Source organism: Schistocerca cancellata, chromosome 2 (assembly GCF_023864275.1).
Source record: "Schistocerca cancellata isolate TAMUIC-IGC-003103 chromosome 2, iqSchCanc2.1, whole genome shotgun sequence".
Taxonomy (NCBI): domain Eukaryota; kingdom Metazoa; phylum Arthropoda; class Insecta; order Orthoptera; family Acrididae; genus Schistocerca; species Schistocerca cancellata.
The window spans coordinates 254,917,144-254,941,470 of NC_064627.1; the positions used below are offsets into that span (position 1 = coordinate 254,917,144).

Consider the following 24,327-nt stretch of genomic DNA (forward strand, 5'->3'; position numbering starts at 1 on the left):
TTAATAAAATAATGACTTTATTTGATTAGAAATCTTGGCACTTTTACTATTTTCACACATATACAAGACGAGTACATATTAAATGCATTTACTTCTGCATCATTTTCTTCAGGGCTTCATGATATTCTTTGACGATCTTCCCGTATACTGGGTGAGAACTTTCCACACGTGGAAGCCATTGCTTAACGTTAGGTTGCTTCGTAGCATCAACTCCACTCTTTGGGTTTAACTGAAAAAGAGGTACCGACATCGTACATTAAATAATTGGTGAATATAATCTTATGTCTTGTATAAATTAGCTACTTTTGGTTTCTGCGTTTTCACAAGTTGTATCTAATGGTGTCAGTCCGCCTTCCCAGATGATTTAGTTCAACAAATTTCAGCATAAAGGCAAAGGTCCCGAGTTCGAGTCTCGGTCCGGCACACAGTTTTAATCTACCAGGAAGTTTCATATCAGCGCACACTTCGCTGTAGAGTGAAAATCTCATTCTGGAAACACCCCCCAGACCGTGGCTAAGCCATGTCTCCGCAATATCCTTTCTTTCAGGAGTGCTAGTTCTGCAAGGTTCGCAGGAGAGTTTCCGTAAATTTTGGAAGGTAGGAGACTAGGTACTGGCAGAAGTAAAGCTGCGAGGACGGGGCGTGAGTCGTGCTTGGGTAACTCAGTTGGTAGGGCACTTGCCTGCGAAAGGCAAAAGTCCCGAGTTCGAGTCTCGGTCCAGCACACAGTTTTAATCTGCCAGGAAGTTTCAGATTTCAACATAATACTTCAGCCTCTATAAGTACGTTTTGGGAAAGATAATTTCTTTTAAACTGGTAACGGTAAGGAGAGCGACATATAATGTAATACACTGCCTGAGTGAACATAAAATATCTTTTACTAGTTTAGCGCCCGCTGCAGACTGTATGGTTTGCACAGATTTTTGTTGTTTTTCTTCAATCGAATTTACATGTTGTTTACAAATTGCAACAACATCTAAACTATTCATGCTAATTAAGGCCATAGAAGCAGTGTCGTTTTCGAATATACTTCCGACCAAAAAGAAATTCTGGTAGCTGGTGTCGGAGATCTTTGTTAATTCATCCTTTTCACTTCTTGTGGTGATATGTCCGTAGAAACTTTCATTCTTGTCACTTATTTTCTAATTTCCTAAGAAGTCAATCACCAAATACGGTAAATTTAGCTTAGCTTTAGATATATTTTAAATATACCGGTAACGAAATATTTTCATGAACACTTTCATCCCCTGTTCACCCGCATTATAGATTTAATTTAGAAAAAAAAATTCATACTGAAATATCTCCATAAAATTATTTATCCCTTAGCAGTAGGATTTCCAAAAACATTGAAACGCTTACGTGTTTGTTACTAACCGAGAAGTCGAAAACGTATTTTCATACATATAGCTTTAAAAATGCTTTAGTAGTTGTTTAATAATAATTATCACCGACTATTTCATCCCCAAAGGGGCTAAATTTCCAAAAATGCTGAAATATGTATTTCTTCGTTTTTGACCGTGAAACCAAATACCAAATTTCGTAGTTCGAGATTAAAAAATGCTTTCATAGAGTCATATTTTCAAAATCTTTTGGTTCCCTATTTCACGTTCTTAGACGCGAAATTTCGCAAAATCCTTTCATAGAAGATCCCTACAGTATAATATCAACACTCTCTCCAGATTTCAAGTTTCTAGCAGCAGCTTTTGGACTGGGTGAGGATGAGTCAGTCAGTCTTTTGTGTATAGAGGGTGGTGTAATAAGAAAAATAAAAATGGAATAGATGTTTCAAGTAAGTGAGCAAAATAAGCTTTTCTACATCACAATTGACAAGTTTTTGACTACATCACATTTTCTTAACTTTATAATTGTAATTTTGACAACTTCACGTTACCTCCAATGCCAACAGACTATTAGCGACGGCGTAATCAGCAATAGTAACCTTATCTCCTGCCAGAAACTGTTTGCTGTCCAACATTCGGTTCAAAGTTTCCAGACCGTCGTTCGCTTTCTCAATGCTGCTGGGTTCCACTTCTTTGCCTTGAAATACTGGCATCTGTAGACATGAAATCAAAATCAATGGAAACGTCAGTAAGTGCTACGAACTAGTAAGAAGCATGGCTCTATACACTCCAAATCACAATTTTGTGTCGTGGGCTAAATGATGATATGCTATGCACAAGGCCCACTTATCTTCACAGCATTAAATAAACATACGGCACAGATTAAAATTATAGACTTAGTATACACATCACTTTAAAATCCTAAAATCTACCAAATGATGACTCAGTCGAAACTAGCTTCACAAAATATTGGCAGCAGTGTGGTGTTTGATACGTAATAATATTATTTATACAAGTTGTGGAATATAATTTGAAAAAAAATATCTTTCATGAAATGAGTTTCATTACTTTGTGCACTCTCCTTCAGTTGATTATGCCGATCGTTCCTCCTTTTGATGTCTCAACTCCTCCTCCGTCACTGACAAGGTTGACACCTCTTATACACCATATTTCTTCGGCGATCATTGCTGATGGTCTCTATCAAGTATCTAAGGTCGAACTAAGATCGTTACCGTGGCCCAGGATGTTTCGATTAGCAGTCAAATGAAGCCTTGCCGCTCTCTCGTCATTGTCGGCTTCTTCGCCATTCTAATCAACTTGGAAAAAAAATTGTGTTCTTGGGAATATGTCTTCTTCCACTACATCGACCGTAACTTCGAGCACTTAAAAATGAACTCTGACGCAAACTCGCTGTAGGTCTCTTCTTCGTCCCCGAATAAGGGTGTAAGGATAGTTAACAAATGTGGATCAGTCCATGATGGAACAGAAACATCATACAAAACCTTTACGTAAAAGGAAGAGAAGTTATAAAAATAAAATTAAAATTCTTATTGATGGGTCCTCTTCCGTGACAAAAGTTAAGAAATTATTCTGAGAAACTTTAAGTGCAGTCTCTCTGCCAGTCCTATTGGCAGATATTTTTGTAAGGTGACACTATATTTGTCATGCAACTGACATTTCAGTATCCAACTGTTCTCAAAGTGATAGCCCTGATAGTCCTACTTAAAAGGGTGTATTATGTTCAGCTTTTAGTAGAGCTAGAATTCTACCAACCAACTGCATCTTGATGTTTTGCGCTTGGATATAACTAATTTCCAGTCTAGTTGTAGCACGGTCGTGATCCCAGTGTCCTGAGGGGAGTCGCCCTTGCTGTCATTGCCAATTTCTTCATCATTCCTAGAGGTTTCGGGCTTACATTCCGAGGATGTAGACCTCTTGCCACCAAATTCCGGCTGACAACCATTCAGTCATCTTCAGGTGAGTTTTCCATTGGAGAGTGCCAGTACACGTCCCTGACGTTGTACCAAAAACTGGCTAGGCGGCTCATTCGCAACTCGTCATCCAGTTGCAAGCCCGAATATTTATTACGGCGGGTAGGCCTTAAGACTGTATGTACACACCGCGAGAAATGCATGCTATAACATAAATGCATATGTTAGCCAAGCCTGCAAGTTTCACTGTTGTATTTGACCACGAGCGGCACTACTGAAATGTCCTTAACACTTTGCAAGTGTCAGCCACAGTCAGAACAATGTTCTATGCAGTTGTGAGTGCATTACGTCGGGGCCAAGTGAATTCGAACCAAGCAAATTTTTGGTGGTCGTATAGTCAGTGCTTCCGTAACCGAGATAGCTCAAGTATTCGGTGTTTCCAAGGGAATCATATCGACGATTTCTATCGCGTACAGGGAAAGCGGAAAACAATCTTCGCTAAGTCACAGTTCTGACGAAAGTGTGTATTGGGTGATCGTGGCGGGAGGTCATTGAAGCGGATTGTGAGGAAAAATAAGAACACGACAGCTGCAAAAATCGCTGCATAACTGAATTTGTACTCACGAATCCTCTCAACACCAAACAAACTCGAAGGTCTGCTCCAAAGCAGAGAGCTCAAGGGCGAGTTGGAATTCCAAAACGGCTCATCAGTGATAGAAATGCCCGTAACAGGAAAACGTGGAGCCGAAGTCATAGATCCTGCAATATTGAGCAGTAGAAGAATGTCATTTAGTCGGATGAGTCCCGTTGCACGCTGTGTCCAACTTCTGGCCGAGTTTACGTCCCAAGAGTGAAGCAGGATGGGGCTTCGTTGACGACCTGGGCAGCCATATCGTGGTATTCCATGAGCCCCATCGGTTGTGTGCAAGATCTCATTACTGCCAAGTATTATGTGACAATTTTGGCTGATCAGGTCTACCTATGGTATAGTGTTTGTTCCCTAATGGTGATGCTGTGTCCCAAGACTGGCAGGGCCGCTGTACAGACAGCTCGCATCGCCCAGGACTGAGGATGCACTGTTGCAGCTGCCCTGGCCGCTACAGTCACCAGATCTGAATATTATTGAGCCTTTGTGATCTTCATTGAAGAGATGGGTGCGTGATGGCTATCGACCTCCATCATTGTTACCTAAGCTCGCTACTATTTTTCAGGGAAAATGGTATACGATTCCACTGGAATTTGAAAACCATACGGAACCTATATTTATCGATTCCAAGACGACTGGAAGTTGTTTTGAGTGCCAACTGTTTTCCTACACCATATTAGGCAGGGTAATGTGTGTTTGGGGGTTCAATGTTTTCATCCACCTACCGTAGCTTCTTCACACAAAATTTGTGGGAAATAGTTGCAATGGTTACAAAATTACCTCGACATCAGTTTTACTTTAAATTTACTTTCAGTTTCTGGTAATGTTTCCTAGACTATGGCATAACATATAGCTCTGATATTTGAAGCCAATACCGAAGGGGGAATGTTTTTCCGGACTTGTGTCCCAGTTATTCGTAGATGGTTGACAGATATGGGGAGCCTGGGATTGTTCATTATTAGGCACTGATATTTTAAATCTATTATTTGAAGATTTGTTCACCGACATTACTCATCTCTAGACAGTAATTTTTAATCTAATCTCGTTCACGGTTACTGTGGGGTTAGTGCTGATAATTAGAGACTTACAGTTAGTGGCAGCTGGAAGTCACGTGTTCCTTTGCCTTATGAAGTCTTCTGTAACACATGCAAAAAGTGAAGAGTCACTGATACTTCCAGATTCCAAAGACCCGTATGTCGTCGGACGTGATCAAGGACATTCCGATTATAAACGGCCCAATACCCACTGTGTGCTCAATATACTAGTGTACAAGCGAGCTGGTTAGCATCTTCAAGCGAACATTGGTGAGTGAAGAGGCTTCTCATTGAAACGCTATGTGGATATCTTGACGAGTAACCGTAAAGGAAGCAAACCTTATCGGCATAAACCTTAACATCAAACGGTGTGTTCCAACTGCGGCTTTCTCGCAAGCAGAATGAAAATGTAAACCATATCATAGAGAATATAAAAATGCTGCAGTTTCTGACAGAGATGAAGCCATATGAAAATCACGATCTGTTTATCGATGTTCAGTAAGTCCTTTCCCTATCGAAAGAATGTAACGATATATAAGAGAATCCACTTTAGGAAGCTTAATGACGTAATACTTACGAAAACATTCAAAATTCTCTTGAACAAGTCTTGATCAAAAAATAACCTCTGGTCGACGAGAACACGTTTGTTTACATCCTTCGGGTACAGAGAATCATCCTTCGCATACTTTGAGACGAGGTACATGACAATGGCACGGCTGTTAACAAGGCACAAAAACATTAGTGACATACAAGCTCAGACATATCACTGTACTTTCTGACACATTGTGAGATCGTTACTATAGGTTTGTGGATACCTACTGAGAGCTTGAACTGAAACGTTTTCTGATGGGCTTCCTGAAAGCCCAGACTGTATTGAAACTTGTTTCTGCAGAAAGATTTGGCCTGATAGCAGTGTTTGACTACAGAAAATGCAGCAACAGTTACTATGCCATGACGACAGCAAACGATGTTGCAACCAACTGACGCAGATAAATGTACTGCGGCCATTTGATCATTTCCTGCCTCACTTGGAAACCAGTAGTAGTGTCACACAATAAAATTATTTCAACGTTACATTTACTTAGTTTCCGGTAATTGATCTACTAGTTGCGCAATTTTGTTCACGATATCTAAGATTTACTAATGACAACGTAAAATTTCGTTCATGCGTAAAACTATAATCATAATATTATAACCATGCTTCTGGAGATGGTTTTAGTGATGAAATTAGCTCGTGGAACACATTGTCATCAAAATAGTGAGATTACCGTCATTTAGACAATTGCACAAGTGTACAAATTCATTGTTTAACCTAACTTTAATTTACTCAAACTTAATTTAATGTTAACATTTAACACAGGTGGCATCTCCAATTTTCCTTTAGTCGTTTTAGTTGAAATGAACATAGTTTTTTTTTTATTGGCAGAGCAGAACGAAACTTAAGTTGAGATACAAGCTTGCTTAATTTATTATCTCCTATCTTTCCATCAAGTGCATAGTGTATTTTGCATATAACGCTCTCCTTTTTGACAACTTGGAAAAAGATACTAAGCACATTGCTAGGTTTCCAGAATTGTTAAAACCAAAGAGCTACTACCTACTCCATCAATTTTCCGATAAAGTTTTCATTTTATTATGTTCTAGTACGTAACTGTAGTTTACTCTCTGATAGCCCGAAAATAACTCAGATAAATGTTGCAATCTGTAACAGCGACAGGTGATTCCTTGCAATGTATTTACCAGACTGAACAAAGACTGTCTCTAACATGGCTAGTGAAATGTTAAATAATATCTCGTTTTGAAATTCAGCAATAACTTTTCATCAATACCTGTTTCGTTTCAATAATTGTGCTTATATTTTTACTGCATCTGAATCAGTCATTAGATAATGGTGAGTAGAGATCTGATGCTTACTTGTAACTCATAATTAATGCTTACCTTTCACTAATGTACAGGTCATTGTCTACCAATACAGGAACTGTGTGTTGGGGATTTTTCTGGAAAGATCGAGAAAATGTAACAAATTAAAGATGTTTTCAGTGTTAGTGTTAATAGTATCTAAAACAATAAAGAGACGGAAATTTGAACGAAGAAAGTTAGCTGTCAGTTTAGCTAGTCATATACCATTCATATTAGTCATAATTTCAAAATATGAAAACAAGTCAAATGTTTAAATACAAAAATAACAACCTCCTATTTACCTATGAATCGGTAATTGTAAAAACAACACGTGTCCACTTTTTGGCAAAAATTAGATACATGCAGAGAAGCCTTCAGGATACTTTGATGCAGCATCTATGCAAGAATCACACTTGTCCTACACATATTAATGCTTTTACAGGCATACAGTTTTTCATGTTCTTTGCAGTAACAACATGAGTCCAGGACTTACGTTTTTATTGCAAGAAATGGCAGATGGCAGCACCAAACGAACATACTCAGATCTTGTTTCATGTAGTGAGCAGAATGCATGCCAGATGGCAGCACATCTGATGCCTGTCATCTTGTTACCTGTGTGCATTGTTGTAGCAGCTGCCTATACATTGTCGTTTAGTTTTGTTTATAGAACACGTTTCTTTGGATTATCTATGCACAATGTCGAAGAAGAGAGGTGCGCAACCGGAACTATATAAAAGAAATATCATAAAAGCTGCCAGAGTGAAGGGAATTCGTTACGTGAATCACAGTGGAAGAGAAATTAATGCTGTAAAAATAGGACCTGACTGTGGGTAAGCACAAAGGCTATGTGAATTAATCTCGTCTGTGTATTTTTTACTTCTTAGAGGTTCCCATCTGTTCTAAGTTTTATGGTACGTGAATATCATTTGGATACTTTACTCTATCAATAAAAAATAATTGATTTTACGTAAATAATTTTTTTGCAACTCTTTTACATTTCCTGACATTGGCATTCGTGTATTAATATGTTTCAGATGTAAGAAACTGTGTTTCAAGAGGATCTCTGAACAGATAGATATATTCACTAAATTTCACGATTTTGAGAGTAAGAACACACAAGATGGTTACCTTGCAGGGCTGATCGAAAAAGAAGACGTGGTACGCAGAAGGACCCGGAAAAGTAATGGCCAGCCTAAGCCAAGCGCACTAAATTATCGATATCACGTGGTAATTGGAAATACTGGGCTGGTCGAAGTGTGCAAAAAGGCATTTTGTAGCCTTTTTGGCATTACAAATGAACGTGTGCTACGAATTTGTAACAGTGTGATAAATAATGTTCGCCCATGTGACAGTAGAGGATGTATTGCTTCAACCAATGCAACACCACAGGAAGTCCTATCGATAATTGAGGAGCATATTAAAACATTCCCCACGAAAATCTCACATTATTCAAGCAAAGAAATGTATTACTTAAATCCTGAATTATCTGTAAAAAGTATGTATGGACTGTTCATGAAGTTATATCCTCATACCAGTGTGTCATATGGAATTTATTTAAGAGTTTTCAACGAGCGTTTTAACTTATGCTTTGGGCGGCCGCAAATCGATACTTGCTGTTCTTGTGAGTCATTTTCAGTGAAGATTAAAGAGTCCATCATTGAACGATACTGCAAAGCATGTGGCTGTAGCGGAACTCATGGTAAATAAAAGAAGAAGCAAAAAAATCTATTTAAAGATGGATGTTCTTAAGGAGAAGTGTGCAGAAAATGAGCATGTGGTAGCATTGCGATTCGCTTATATGCAAAATCTGCAGTTGCCTAAGCTCCCAGTACAGGAAGCTTTTTATTTACGGCAAATTAACGTTAATGCATTCTATATTACAGCCCTAAAGAGCAATAAATCCAAGGTATATCTGTACCATGATGGTACTGCCCACAAAGGACCTAACGAAGTATGCTCATTTTTGGTTGATTACATCAACACGGAGATACCTGATAGTGCTACTGAATTACACCTGTTCTCGGATGGGTGCCCTGCGCAAAATAAGAACAACACAGTGGTTAGGGTAATGAACTGCCTTGTAAGTTCTGGCAGATTCAAAGATTCCAGCATTTTCCTGTGCGTGGCCATTCATTTGTACCATGTGATCGCACATTTGCTCCCATAAAGCGGGTGATAAGAAGAAAAGACAGAATATATTCTTTGTATGAGTATGTCCAGTGTATGGCGACATCATCCAAAAAACAAAATATTAATGTAAAGCTTGTTACCACAGAAGAGATTTTGGGTTACAAAAATGGTGGCCCAAATTTTATAAGCGATCCTGTTGTCTGACGATAGTTATGGAACGAATGTGGACAAAAGCAATAAAGTGAAATTCACAGTGTCCTCATTTATGAGCTTCCATCACAGTGAAATGTTTCCAGGTAAAGTTGACTATCATATTGATGGTCTCGTAAAACACCGCTTTTCATTGCGACATTCATTACAGACAGAACCAAAGTTGCCTGCAGAAATTGCATGTAACAACAAAGTTGCAATCAATGTCAAAAAATTGAAATATGTGGGACAATTAATGCAATATATTCCTGATGAGCACAAAGCCTTTTATCTGGAATTGACTGACTGGTCTTCTGTGGACACTCCTGAAGATGATTTATAATAAAGTTTTGGTGTAAAATAACCTGTATAGTGTAGTGTTAATCCTTCAGTGTCCTGTTAGGTGAAATAAGAAATTTCATTCCTAATGTCACGATTTACATCGTCATATCTTTGGTCTTTCCATACAGTGTGTGCATACATTAGCAATATTTTTCAATTTCTCTGTAAAACAATATTAGACAATGTACAAGTAATATTGTATATTAAATTTATACAATAAAGTAATTTTTGATAACATAAACAAATGTTCATCTTAAAATGTCAGTCCGAAATGTTCATCCTGCAATAACAACATAAGTCCATACAATTAAAAAAAATCGTTCATGCAAAGTTATTATATTTAAAGTACTTTGTTTTATTGTTAAAGCTTACCTAACATAGACAGGCAATATTAAAATTAATGGGTTTATCCTACTGTCCATTATTTAGCCTGTATACAGTTTTTTGCTTCTCCTGAAAAATTTACTTTCTTGGACTAATGTTGTTTTTACAATTACTGATTCCTATACATTCCAAACAGCGTGACTTTCATTAATGATTAGAACTTTATTTTGATCTACAAACGCTACCACATACATTTACTTCTTTGCTCATATTTCGAGCATTTGCTACAATATATGGATGTATGAAAGACGAACGAAATTAGAGGTAACGTCTTGTTAAGGAGAAAGTGGTACTTCGATGCAGCAGTTGAACATGAAGTCATTTGTGTGGAACTCGCAGTGCGATGGACTAAATGCTATCTTTTAGCACATTTTATGACGTCCTTATCATCGGAATCAAGTGTATACCACACCTTATCTCCACTTACACTCATAATTTGAATCTTTCATGGGCAGCGAGTGGCTGGTAGGCCGTGAATACCTACATATATGTGAAGTCACCACTGTCAGGATTATATGGTGTGGTAAACAACGTGCATGCCTCGTTTGTCATCGGCTGACTGTGATTGTAACAGGAAATATATGTGTTACTGAACAACAATTCCCTCAATAACTCACTGCCACTGAGAAACAAAAATTCAACCAAGAGGCATATCCCCACTATGGACTGTTCACCTCATACTTTGTATACCTACTAATTACTAAGCATAGCGTTCATCACAGGCGTAGAATCATCAACACTGGACGCTAGAACATGAGAAAGGTCTGCTAGAAAAACGAATTACTTGTTGGTACATGGTGATGGTGAGTTAGAAGCTAAGCCAGGGTGAGCGACCTCTCTAGCATCTTAGATGGAGGACTGGTTATATAGAATCAAATGTCAAAAGAGATGTTTCAAACCTGGAGTAAGTCAGATATGTGTTGCACATTTCAAAATGTTATTCGTTATTCTTTTCTCTTGCATAATATTTGAAAAGGTAATACATGGTGCCAACACTGCAGAATTGTGGTCAGTAATATGGAACAAGAGGGACGATTATTACCACTCTATCTAGACACGTCTTCGTAAATGTGCGGGTAGTGCTTGTGAGGCCAGAGAATACTTTCAAATGATCACACTCAAGTGTTAGTCCACAAAGTGAGTACATTATGAAAAACTAAGTAGTTTGTAGAGAACGAAGCTAGGTTAATGAACATATATCTCAAATTTTTTAGAACGACAGTTTGCGGCAGTTAAGAGAAATGAGTATTTAGACGAACTCTTCTTGATTATTTAAAATGAGCTTGTATCACGTCTTGAATTCAACGAAAATTGTTTTCAAAATGTCTTTCTTTTGTCTATATGCATGGAGAGCTAACAGTGACCCAGACCAAATTTATTACGGTGAAAGGAAATCAGTTTTCGGGTAGTGTATTTCTATAGTTAGAGAAAATTCCACTTGGACAATATGATTGTACAGAAAAGTCGATCTCGTTTATTTCTTCCTGCAACGTTGGATATCACTAACACTGTTACATTCATAACTGGAACTAGCGAAAGAGCCAGATTAAGTTTCAGATGATTTCTCCGATGAAGACGGTGTAATATTTTGAATAATCTTCTTATCGTCAGGATGGCAGTACTACAATCTGGAGAGGTTCAGCGATATTCACATCTTTTACTAACTTCTAACTATTTACATTAACAACGCTACTACTCCATAAAGATCAAAATACGTACAGACATGTCGGTTTAGCGGATAGAGAGTACGTACTATGTTCCCTGCAGACGGTGAGCGCTGTTAACGTCATTCCTCACCAGATGGGTATGACTAATCGAAACGCGTAGTAATGCTGTCAGAACGCGAGCACCACTCAGAAAATCTTGGAGATGATTCAGGGACGTTTCCTGAGTTTGTTATAAGGCCCCCGTGGTATCCGATGCATGGTTACAGAACAATAGTGTAATTATTATTTCTCCGATTTGTTTTCCAAATATCCATTGTTTCAGTGGAAACGCGAGATGCTTTCGTTAACTAATGCAACACATTTTCCCGACCAATTTCGGTTGGAAAAATCAGAAATTATTAATGATTAATTTGTGGTAAGGTCTTATGGGACCAAACTGCTGAGGTCATCGATCCCTAAGCTTACGCACTATTTAATCTAACTGAAACTAACTTACGGTAAGTACGACACACACACCCATGCCCGAGAGAGGACTCGAACCTTCAACGGGGGACTCGAAGCTTCAACGCTCTAGACCGCACGGCTACACCGCGCGGCCAGAATTCATTGTGGGACACCGTGGAATATTCACTCTTCAGCCACTATAGTTCCATGAAGTTCCGACAGTGGCGGCACTATACGTGGCCTTCAGAATGAGGTCTCTAACCAAGGTGCTTTCCAAGCAGACAACTCTCACTGAGTTACATTTTATAATGCTTTCTAACTAACTACATGAAACGTGAAATGATGCACTCAGTACTTAGGGGGACTGATGCAGACGGTCACTTGCAATGCGTTTACAAAGTCGCGAACCAGATAGTTGACACTGCTGTATTCACCTTTTTTTTATGATGTTACGAGGGGCCTTCAGTATGTAATGCAACACTTTTTTTTTGGCTAGCTTCGGTTGAAAAACTCCGGAATTTGTTGTGGGACATCGATGAATATTTTCGCTTCAGCCCCTACATTTTCATGAATTATGTCTATACATAGACTTCAAAATGGCATCTGTAAAGTAGGTGCGTTCTAAGTAGACAGCTGTCACTGAATTTCTTTTGATGCGAAAGCAGACCATCGCAGATATTAATCGATGCTTGCAAAATGTCTACGACGACCTGCCACTCCATGCCACATGGCTCCCTCCTGTTTCCGGCGCAACGGCCAGAACTCGTGCCATCAGATCCTTCGCTGTCTCTACAGGAGTCTCGAAAAGTACGACCCCACAAGAAATAATACACATTACCCTGTCTAGCCCATTACACACCAGGAAAAGAAACTCTGAGAGTTTTCTCTTTCCCTCAGCAGACGTGGATGTGTTATACATCTGAACTGAAACAGTGGTAGACGGGAAATGGAACATTTGTTTGTTTGTAACAGGAACTTCAGAACACTCTGTGTATGATGATGCGGTAGGAATAAGTGAAGTGACAGTAGTAGCTGTTTCACTTCAAACAAGTACGTAGAGAGGTTTTTATCCTGAAGGTTGGTTTCAAAATAAAATCCCTAGTGCTTTGTCTTGTTGCTGGTGGTATGTCCTTGGCATCATCCAACCACTGAATCGACTTACCGATAGATTAAAAGGGGAACGTACTTTCTGACATTGACTCCAGAGCAGCCGGCCGGTGTGGCCGAGGGGTTCTAGGCGCTTCAGTCTGGAATCGCATGACCGCTACAGTCGCAGGTCCGAAACCTGCCTCGGGCATGGATGTATGTGATGTCCTTGGTTAGTTAGGTTTAAGTAGTTCTAAGTTCTAGAGGACTGATGACCTCAGATGTTGAGTCCCATTGTGCTCATAGCCACTTGAACCTTTTTTTTTTCACTCCGGAGCACGCCGCACTTCCCTATTTTTCACGGATAATGACATCGATCCCGCCACAGAAAATATCGACGTTTTCGAGTGAAACAGATCGCAGTGCACGCGACTGACGACAGGGTCACTTGTAGTGACTCACCTGGTGCCGTTACTTCGAGGCCAAAAATGCCTTTATAAGCAGGGGGAAAGAGCTCCATTGACATTGTGTTTGTTAAGCGAAGACTGTTGACGTTCTCTCATGACGCACTTGAACCTGGCTGTCTCTAATGGTTTCGGCTACAGATTGCTATACGGACTTTTACTTGCAATGCCGATAATGACTTTGTGAGGATTCACGTAGTTTCCGGTACTATTCTTCCACAATAAAGTTCGCTCGCTGCCCCGCACCCATCGCGTTCAAGTTTTCTCAATTTGATCGTTGTTCTGTGTCTGTTTAAAGTGCGAATTAATAAAAGCTGTGCACATTGGTACACATGAACCGAACATACGCTTACAAAATCTACAAATCACTGCCAGATGTGAAAGAAGCGAAAAATAATGGAAAATCGTTCTTGTGCCATCTCAGCATTGCCAAAGACACATTTGAATATTTAGTGTAACATGTGCCCACTTAACCACCGAAACATTGTGTTATTACTCACCGTTACAATGGTGATGGCGTGATTTGTCTACTTTCAGCACAGTCAGCAAGTGCATCTATTGAGTTCTGCTTTTCTGGCTGAAAAACTTGAATGTCATTAAAATGCAAACCACGTGATCTTCCACCATCTGAACGCGATTAGAATACACCAAAGCCAAATTCCTCTGATGGTCCCACGTAAAGAAGTCCGCTGGTGTCAAAGCTAACGACAGTTTACGAGCATTTTCTCATCTAAAGCATACGAATGAAGAGAGGCAGCTGTGAGTCATCGGAATCTTATATTGGGAGACCATGCAGAGAGATGTTTTCCATTAATTCGCTACACAACTAAACCGAATGCCTGGATGTTTCCCATGAAATTTCCTTCCCTCATCGGAAGCAATTTAAATAGTTTTCTTCCATATAAACTATCATCTTCGAACGTTTGTGAAAGCATATTCTTGCGCTCAATAAATAATGAATTAGGTAACTTAGGTAATCAGTAACACACAGTTTACCTTCAACATTTCAGGCGTCTTCAAGTCCTTATAGACGTCCTTTACATCCTCTATTTTTAGATCAACACCGATGATACCGGCGATCAGTCGTACCAGACGGCATGGAGGGCTCAAGGGATGGTTGTAAAGAATCAGCGGAGCCATTTTGCTTTCTGAAAAATAAGTTGAACAATAAAAGATTAACTTTCGCAAAAACAGCCCCAACTCCACAGCACATTGTCACTTGGCGCATTGTGCAGTAAACATGAGAATACAAGTAAGTTTTCTGAGCTTAACGATTTTGTTAAGAAAATACGAAATATACGAATAAATGTAAATAAATGGCTCTGAGAACTATGGGACTTAACTTCTGAGGTCATCAGTCCCCTAGAACGTAGAACTACTTAAACCGGACTAACCTAAGGACATCACAGACATCCATGGCCGAGGCAGGATTCGAACCTGCGCCCGTAGATGTCGCGCGGTTCCAGACTGTAGCGCCTAGAACCGCTCTGCCACCTCGGCCGGCCGAGTAAAGCTTATTTTGAATTAGCGTTATAATAAGCCGGTGATTGTGGATACATTTTCAGTTTGGTTTACGTCACATTGTCATCGGTCTGATAGTCTGTAACAAAAGTACGTCAGAAGTACTCGTATTAATTCCACATTGATGAAACTTACAGTTCCTCAGCTGTTTTCTCATTACAGGCTGTAGTTATATGTATGGAGGAACGGAGGACCCAGCTACCCACGTTTAAAGGCGTTACCAGATAAAGGAAAGTATTCAACGGCGCATCTAAGGAGGACAACTAATGACGTTCCTTGAACCTCTAAGACTTGCGTGCTTGTGACAAGCACATTCTTTCGCAGCTTAGCAGAGAGTACTCGGAAGAAATGCAAAGACTGTTTGCAGAAATAGAATTACGGTTACTAACACTCCCGTCTTTGAATTCTAATCAACACCAGCGCCGACAGAAAAGCTTTTTTAACTCAAAGTATTCGAACACTTTTCTGTTATAATTTTTTCCTTAAAATTTATTGTGCTGAGAATGTTGAGTATTAATTGATGCAGCAAAATTTGTCCCTTGACAGGGAGGTGGCACCTTCAGATACGAAAGCGGCTTAGGGCGTATCCGTATGGAGTGTTATAAGACCATTACCGTCCATGATACATACGACATGGTTGATGAGTGGAAGTAAATACTCGTGTTAAGATTCTTGGCATGTTTTAAATGTAACCACTGCCACACACTATCGGGACAAAGATCTGTAGAACAGTCCTTTTCTGCTTACAAAAATGTTTTGAGTGATCGAAGACACAATCTTACTACCGAAAATTTGGAACAGTACTTGGTCGTTTATGTTTACAATAGTAAAAAATGTAAAATAAATTGTAAATGATGCTTTGGTCAAATAGTATTAATTAAAAGTTAATGCTGCTCAAAAAAATTCATATTTAAATAAAATATTACGGAGCTCTTGAGCGTGCCCCTCTCCGTGTGTTGTATCTCGAAGTTGGTTTCGCTGCGACTCACTCGTATGGCATCCGTTTGTTACCGACAACAAAAGCAAAGCAGGAACAATTATTGAAACACGACACGTGTCCCCATTTTGCAAATTTTTAGATAATAATACCAGAAAGGTCCTTCCCAGCTTCTACCAGAAAGTATTCAGAAGATGATATCAGTGTTCTAAATGTACTGATTTCTCGCGTGGCCAGCGCTCTTCCTAGTAATTGATATGCACAGCTTCGACTTTGGGATTACTGCAGGCATTAACCACCATGTTTTTTTTAATTATTTGAACTTGCTTATTTTTCATGCCTATTTGCAAGCATATTTTAAGGTTTTTATGATGCATATAATCCAGTTTCTACTGATGAGCCAGAATATTATGACCACCGGTCTAATATCGATATAAAACCGTCCAAGCGACAGCAGCGTCACCTGGCGAGGTATGAGTGTTAGACACGCACGGTGCGTGTATTATCAGTCAGTGTGCTGTCTGTTTGTAAAATGGGGGCGGCGTGCGGTTCATCTGAAAATGACGGAGGGCCGATTATGATGGCCCGGAGTCTCGGCGGCACAAGCATTTCGGAAACTGCACGACTTGAATGTCCGATGAGTGGTGTTGCGAGTGTCTTCAACACATGGCAAAACCAAGGTGACACGACGTGGGGTTGGGCGGCCACCACCCATTACATTTGTCGGTCACCGCAGGATGGGCAGACTGGTGAAACAAGATAGGCATCAAACTGTGGCGGAACTAACATCAGACATTAGTTAGTGTTGGTCAGAGTAAAAATGTGTCCGAACACACAGAGTACCTAACACTCCTAACAATCGACCTCCGCAACCGACGACCCATGCATGTCCCAATGTTAACAGCACAGCATCAGCAACTAGAACTGAAATGGGCGTGGTTCCATCGGCACTGGACGTTGGTGCAGTGGCAGACCGTTGAATGGTATGATGAATCCTGATAGCTTTGGGATTCGTTATACCATGCAACGCTCTGCCACAGCGCCAATAGGAGGACGCGAATCCGTCGTCTTCCAGGGGAACAGTTCCTTGTCACCTTTACGGCTAGACAGAGACAAGCTCATGGTGGCTCCATTATGCTGGGGAACTTCCACGTGGGCATCCAGTGGAGCTCGTGCAAGACACCATGACGGCCAAGGAGTATCGGACATTGGTTGCAGATCATGTACACCCCTTCATGAGGATCATGTTTCCCAACAGAACTGGCATTTTTTCGAGAAGATAATGCGCCATATCACAAGACCAGGAGTTTGATGGAGTGGTTCAAGGAACACAGTGGACAGTTCCAATTGATGTGAACTCCCCCCACCCCACCAAACCCGCCAGATCTTAACCTAATCGAACACATCTGGGATGTAACTGAATGTGGCGTCAGAACTCGTCGAACTTACCCCGGAATTTACTTGAATACGGTGATTCGTGTGCCTATATGTGATGCCAACTCCCTCCAGCGATCTATCAAGGCCTCTTTGCTTCATGCCACGACGTGTCGCCGCTGTTTTCCTTGTCAAAAGTGGACATACCGGCTGTGAAGTAGGTGGTCATAAAGTTCCGGCTGAACTCCTGGATCGATTTCAACCAAACTTGGTACGCATACTACATAGTATTTACCATCTAGAGAGAAATACTGTGGGTGAAAGAATCAGCGACCTCATAGGGGGGATGGGGTGCTAACATGGAGACAGAATGAGTGGGAGAAGATGAACAGACACAGAGAGAGTTTGAAGAGATGTACATAGAGAGGGGGAGATGGATAGAGAGAGGCGAAACGAGAATAGGGATTTACGTGAGGTGCGGAGAAGATAGAGATGTGGAGGAGATTGACTTAGAGGGTTCGATGAGGAGATTGACGGAGGGGGAAGTACCAGATTGACAGAGGTGGGATGAGCATATGGACAGACACACAGAGAGGGGAAGAGGAGGAGATGATAGAGAGGGGGGAAGGAGTTGTTGTTGTTGTTGTGGTCTTGAGTCCAGAGACAGGTTTGATGCAGCTCTCCATGCTTCTCTATCCTGTGCAAGCCTCTTCATCTCCAAGTACCTACTGCAACCTACATCCTTCTGAATCTGCTTAGCGTATTCATCTCTTGGACTCCCTCTACCATTTTTACCCTGCACGCTGCCCTCCAATACTAACTTGGTGATCCCTTGATGCCTCAGAACATGTCCTACCAATCGATCCCCTCTTCTAATCATGTTGTGCCACAAATTCCTCTTCTCCCCAATTCTAATTTGTACCTCCTCATTAGTTACGTGATCTACCTATCTAATCTTCAGTATTCTTCTGTAGCACCACATTTCGAAAGCTTATATTCCCTTCTTGTCTAAACTATTTATCGTCCATATTTGATTTTAGACATGGCTACACTCTACACAGATACTTTCAGAAAGGCTTCCTGACACTTAAATCTATACTCGATGTTAACAAATTTCTCTTCATCAGAAACGCTTTCCCTGCCATTGCCAGTCTACATTTTATATCCTCTATACTTTGACCATCAACAGTTATTTTGCTCCCCAGGTAGAAAAACTCGTCTACTACTTTATGTGTCTCATTTCCTAACCTAATTCCCTCAGTATCACATGATTTAATTCGACTGCATTCCATTATCCGCGTTTTGCTTATATCCTTCTTTCAAGTCACTGTCTGTTCCGTTCAACTGCCCTTCCAGGTCCTTTGCTGTCTCTGACAGGATTACAATGTCATGGGCAAACCTCAAAGTTTTTATTTCTTCTCCATGGATTTTAATTCCTATTCCAAATTGTTCTTTCGTTTACTTTACTGCTTGCTCAACATATAGATTGAATAACATCGGGGATAGGCTATAGCCCTGTCTCACTTCCTCCTCAATCACTGCTTCCCTTTAATGCCCCTCGACTCTTATAACTGCCATCTGGCTTCTGTAAAAATTGTAAATAGCTTTTCAAAAATGGCTCTGAGCTCTATGCGACTTAACTTCTGAGGTCATCAGTCGCCTAGAACTTAGAACTAATTAAACCTAACTAACCTAAGGACAGCACACACATCCATGCCCGAGGCAGTACAAACAGTGATCCAATACTGTAAAATGCTTTTTTATTCCAGTCTCTGATCACAAATGAATTCTTTAGACGATGACCGGTTTCAGTCTGTAATGACCATCCTCAGATCTTTTTTACAACATGTCCTAAAGTGATACGGCATTAATGGCATCGTCAAAACATATAAATATAATCAGCATAGCATCGTCACATAGATTTAAAATATGGTGTAGAATAGGCCACATCGTCCACATGGTGAAAATTGCCATCTAGAATAAAAAAGCATTTTCCAAATTGATCTTTTCCTAACACGGTTTCTACCAGTTCTTCCATTCGTCTGTAAAGAATCCCTGTTAGTATTTCGCAGCCGTCACTTATTAAACCGATAGTTTGGTAATTTTTACACCTGTCAACGCCTGCTTTCTTTGGGATTGGAATTATTATGTTCCTCTTGAAGTCTGAAGGTATTTCGCCTGTCTCATACATCTTTCCCACCAGGTGGTAGAGTTTTGTCATGGCTGGCTCTCCCAACGCTGTCAGTAGTTCTAATGTAATGTTGTCTATTCCAGGGGCCGTCTTTCGATTTATGCCTTTCAGTGCTCTGTCAAACTCTTCAAGCAGTACCGTATCTCCCATTTCATCTTCATTTACGTCCTATTCCATCTCCATAATATTGCCCTCAAGTACATCGCCCTTGTACAGACCCTCTATATACTCTTTCCACCTTTCTGCCTTTCCTTCTTTGCTTAGAACTGGTTGTCCATCTGAAATCTTGATATTCATACGAGCGGTTCTCTTTCCTCCTGTCCTGTAGGCAGTATCTATCTCACCCCTAGTGATGTATGCCTCTACATTCTGACATTTGTCCTCTAGCCATCCCTTCTTAGTCGTTTTGCACTGTCTATCGATCTCATTTTTGAGACGTTTGTATTCCGTTTTGCCTGCTTCATTTACTGCATATTTATATTTTCTCCTTGCGTCAGTTAAACTCAATATTTCTCCTGGTACCCATGGATTTCTACTAGCCCTCGTCTTTTGACGTACTTGATCCTCTGCAGCCTTCAATATTTCATCTCTCAAAATTGCGAGTGCTTCTTCTACTATATTTCTTTCCCCGTTCTTGTCAATCGTTCCCAAATGCTCTCTCAGAAATTCTCTACAACCTCTGGTTCTTTCAGTTTATCCAGGTCCCTTCTCCTTAAATTCCCACCTTTTTGCAATTTCTTCAGTTTTAGTCTACAGTTCGTAACCAGTAGATTGCGGTCAGAGTCCATATCTGGCCCTGGAAATGTCTTACAATTTAAAAACTGGTTCCTGAATCACTGTCTTGCCATTATACACTGTATCTGAAACATTCCAGTGTCTCCAAGAAAGGAGACAGACTAATAAATAGAAGAGTGGAGTATATACATTGACTGCAAAAATTCCCTATACCAAGAAGGAGTTGTGCGACATAAACGAAAGTTGGTAAGCAAGTTTCTAAATCAGAAAGGTTATGCCTATTAAAATTTCGCACCTATAGTATAAGAGTGACGCTAGTAGTGCAAATCAGATGATGATGCAAATCACGGTTGCTTTAAATACACACTGTTGGTCGTGGTTAGTTGATGTTAGTGAAGAATGCCTTTAACGCAACAAGGAAGCAGTTATCAACACCTCACCGAGTTTAAACGAGGTCTCGTAATAGGGCTACTAAAAGCTGAATGTTCCTTCTGAGTTATTGCACAAAGACTTGATATGAATGTAGCCACTGCACGTGATAGACGGCAGCCGTCATTAGGTGACCATATGTTCGCAAGAAGACCCGGATCCGTATGGCCACGGCGCACTACGATTGTAGTCGGCTTATCGCTCTGGCACGCCGTACTGCATCTGCAGCACCAATTTCAGCAGCAGTTGGCATCACAGTGACACAACGAACTGATGTAAAAAAGGATACTTCAAGGTCACCTCGGATCTAGTGGCTCTGTACGTGCACTCCACTTGTCCCAAAAACCACCGCCATTTGCGACTTCAGTCGTGTCTAGCGCGAGCTCGTTGGCGGGCAGCGTGGAGGTCTGTTGTGTTTTCTGATGAAACCTGGTTCTGCCTCGGTGCCGGTGATGACTGTGTGTTGCCTAGAAGAAGGACAGTAGAGGGCCTGCAACCAACCTGTCTGCGTGTTAGATACGCTGGACCTGCACCTGCTGTTACGTTCTGGGGTGCGATTTCGTATGACAGCAGGAGCACTCTCGTGGTTATCCCACTCACCCTGACTACAAGTCATTCGCCTTGTTGTGCCGCTGTTCATGAACAACATTCCAGGGACTGTACTCCAACAGGATAACGGTCGCTAACATACCGCTTTTGTAACCCAAAATGGTCTGCAGAGTTCCGACATGTTACTTTGGCCTGCTCGATTACGAGATCCGTCTCCAGTTGAACACATGGGATATTATTGGACGACAACTTCGGCGTCATGCACAAACGGCATTAACCGTGTCCCTTTATTGGCCGACTAAGTGCAACAGGCTTGGAACTCCATCCTACAAACTGACTTACGGTACTTGTACAGCGCAATGCATGCACATTAGCATGCTTACATTCAAAATTTTGGTGGCTACGGAGCTAATTAATGTACAAGCATTTCCCATTTCCAATGGCATTTTTCACGCTTACATTAACCTGTAATCTGGTAATGTTACTGGCTTATATAATCTACTGAAACGCGTACGTTTCATAGGCAGCGATGGAGAGCCGCAGAATCTCTGACCAGAGAGCATGTAGTCAGTTCTGTTGCGAGGCAGTAGTGGTACGTAGCGAGTCGCGAGAGCATGTAATATAGTTGCGAGTTAGCTGTTGTGTGAGGAGTCGGCGGGCGTCGACATGGCTCTATGGTCGGGATTCAGGACGAGGTATATTGTTAAATAAGGTAATGAAGCAGCATTGCGTTCATCTGATAATGAAATGGATCTTGAGTGTAATTAATTTGTTCAAGAATCGCCCCAATAATAATTTTGTTTTTAAACCAACCATTTTAACAAACAATCCTTTTTGAAATAATATTTCCCTTGCATTTCCTTAAAGAAAAGTTTCCCTTAAATTAAAAAAAAAATATATTTGCGATGCATTTCCTCCAAGCTATGGCGAAAAATAAGAGCAGATGCAGTTTTACTGAGATAAGAATTTGAGTTTAATCAGGGCCTAAAGATCGACATTTCGGTCTATTTGCGTTTTCATTGTCACTGAGATTTCATTATCATTGAATTGTCTTACATTTTTGTGGGCAGTTTACACATGGCTCAGATTGCTAGTTCTCATTTAATTGTCATTGTCAATAAATTATTTTATTTGCTGGTAGGTTACAATAGGTTCTATTCTCGTTAACATTTAAGTAATTGTCATTTCAAAAATAATTACGGGGAGGTTACACTTGGCTCTATGTCCATCGACTTTTAAAATATTTTCTTTTGAAATTTTGTGGGGAGGTTACACTACCTAGACAAATGTATTTCCGAAATTTCGTTACTCTACGTTAATTAGTTTTTCGTGTTGCGACAGTATACGTAACCGGGCAATTCCGCGTGCTAAGCTAGTGTCTTATATAAAAGATTAAATTGGCTTTTATGATGACTAGTTACTCCTCTTGAAAACCAAGCGAGGTGGCGCAGTGGGTAGCACACTGGACTCGCATTCGGGAGGACGACGATGGTTCAATCCTACGTCCGGCCATCCTGATTTAGGTTTTCCGTGAATTCCCTAACTCGCTCCAGGCAAATGCCGAGATGGTTCCTTTGAAAGGGCACGGCCGACTTTCTTCCCTATTCCGATGAGATCGATGACATCACTGTTTGGCCACCTCCCCCAAGCAACCCAACCACTCTTGAAACACGTAATTATTTATGTGATACAGCTAGGAGAATTAGTGTCGGTACATTACATACCAGGTGTGGCGTCTGGCTGCGATGAGCTGGGCGCAGATCTGCTTGCCGGATGCCTCGGCGTCTATATGGGCATGGGAGGCTACGGCCTGCCTTAATAGCGGTGGAAGTGCAGCGTCACGGTGACTTCAGTTGCAACCGCACTCAGGCGATAAGGAGACAGATACTGGCGAATCATACTGGCTCGCTTCACGTTGATTCGTACCTTGTCTCCTCACTAACTGGATCATTTTAATTATAAACACGGATGTGTGACAGTGAATCATTTAGTCCGCCCTTTATCACTCATCAGCCTTTCAACTTTTTTGATGCTGACCTCATGTCTTCGCCTATACACTCACACCTTGCAACACTGATAACTTGTTTTAGATTTTGTAATCATCGCCTGGTGCTATATAACTTTGCTTCTACACTTACTTTCACAACCAGTTTCGCTATTCCTGCAGATTACTATGCACTGGCTTACTCATTATCTGCAGCTGATTTATGTACTACATATCGGTTTATAATTAATAGAACTGACTTTTCCACCTGCAATGCAGATAAATTTAATGCAGACGCGTTTCAGATTTTTTTCTAAAGAGAATTTTAGCGTTCTTCTAAGCAATGCGCCTTTTTCATCACATTAAACTAATTATACCTTTTAAAATCTCCTGTGTTCATTCTTACGACCTGCCTGCATAGTATAAGTAGACCTGTGGTCACATGGAGAAAAAACAGCTAAACTCGTCAGGATATGTGAATGTAAATTGTTAAAAAAAGTAGCATTTTACACACAAATCAAGATGTGAACTGCTTTAAATCTGTTATTAGTTTTGTAAAAGTAAAAGTGTAATGTATCTGAACATCAATTGAATAATACAGCGCGAAACGTTTCTTATTGCAAATAATGTTGTTGCAGCACACAAAAGACTGTTTCGTTACTGTAAAGGAAATCAAAATTCGTATCTAGATGTCGTCGCATACAAATTCGCCAGCTATGTTTCCTGCACAGCCTATGAAATTCCTTCAGTTCCTACATCCATCTCTCTTCCCCCTTGCTGGAAGTATCCATATCCATACATTCTGAAAAAAAAAATTGAACGTAATTTGAGTTTAATGTCCCGTCGACAATGAAGTCATTAGAGACACGGAAGAAGCTCTGTCATGCCCCGTCAAAAGATCTATCTCGGCATCTGCCTGGAACGATCTAGGGAAGTCACGGAATATCTGAATTCAGTTGGTCGGCGGCGAATTTAAAGCGTCGTCCTCCCGAATGCGAGTCCAGTGTGTTAACCACTGCGCCACCTCAAGCGCTACGATTTTTGAGGTATT

The 24,327-nt window shown here is 40.6% G+C and overlaps 1 protein-coding gene across 1 annotated transcript; it reads right to left on the bottom strand.

Moving 5' to 3' along the window:
• Nucleotides 1-23,065, bottom strand: LOC126161585 (glutathione S-transferase 1-like). The gene is made up of 6 exons (XM_049917531.1): nucleotides 23,017-23,065; nucleotides 14,553-14,704; nucleotides 6,890-6,948; nucleotides 5,529-5,667; nucleotides 1,892-2,053; nucleotides 1-229 (listed from the first exon to the last, which is right to left on the bottom strand). Exons 2-6 carry the CDS (start codon nucleotides 14,694-14,696, stop codon nucleotides 89-91), a joined length of 645 nt encoding a protein of 214 aa, XP_049773488.1. The 5' UTR covers nucleotides 14,697-14,704; nucleotides 23,017-23,065; the 3' UTR covers nucleotides 1-88.
• Between the last annotated feature and the right edge of the window lie 1,262 nt (nucleotides 23,066-24,327).

Coding starts and splice junctions, on each gene's coding strand:
- LOC126161585 (XM_049917531.1), bottom strand. CDS start 14,696: ATGGCTCCGCTGATTCTTTACAACCATCCCTTGAGCCCTCCATGCCGT. Junction 2,054..5,528: donor AGAGAATTTTGAATGTTTTC/GTAAGTATTACG, acceptor TCATGTCTACAG/ATGCCAGTATTTCAAGGCAA. Junction 230..1,891: donor ATAGTCTGTTGGCATTGGAG/GTAACGTGAAGT, acceptor CCTCTTTTTCAG/TTAAACCCAAAGAGTGGAGT.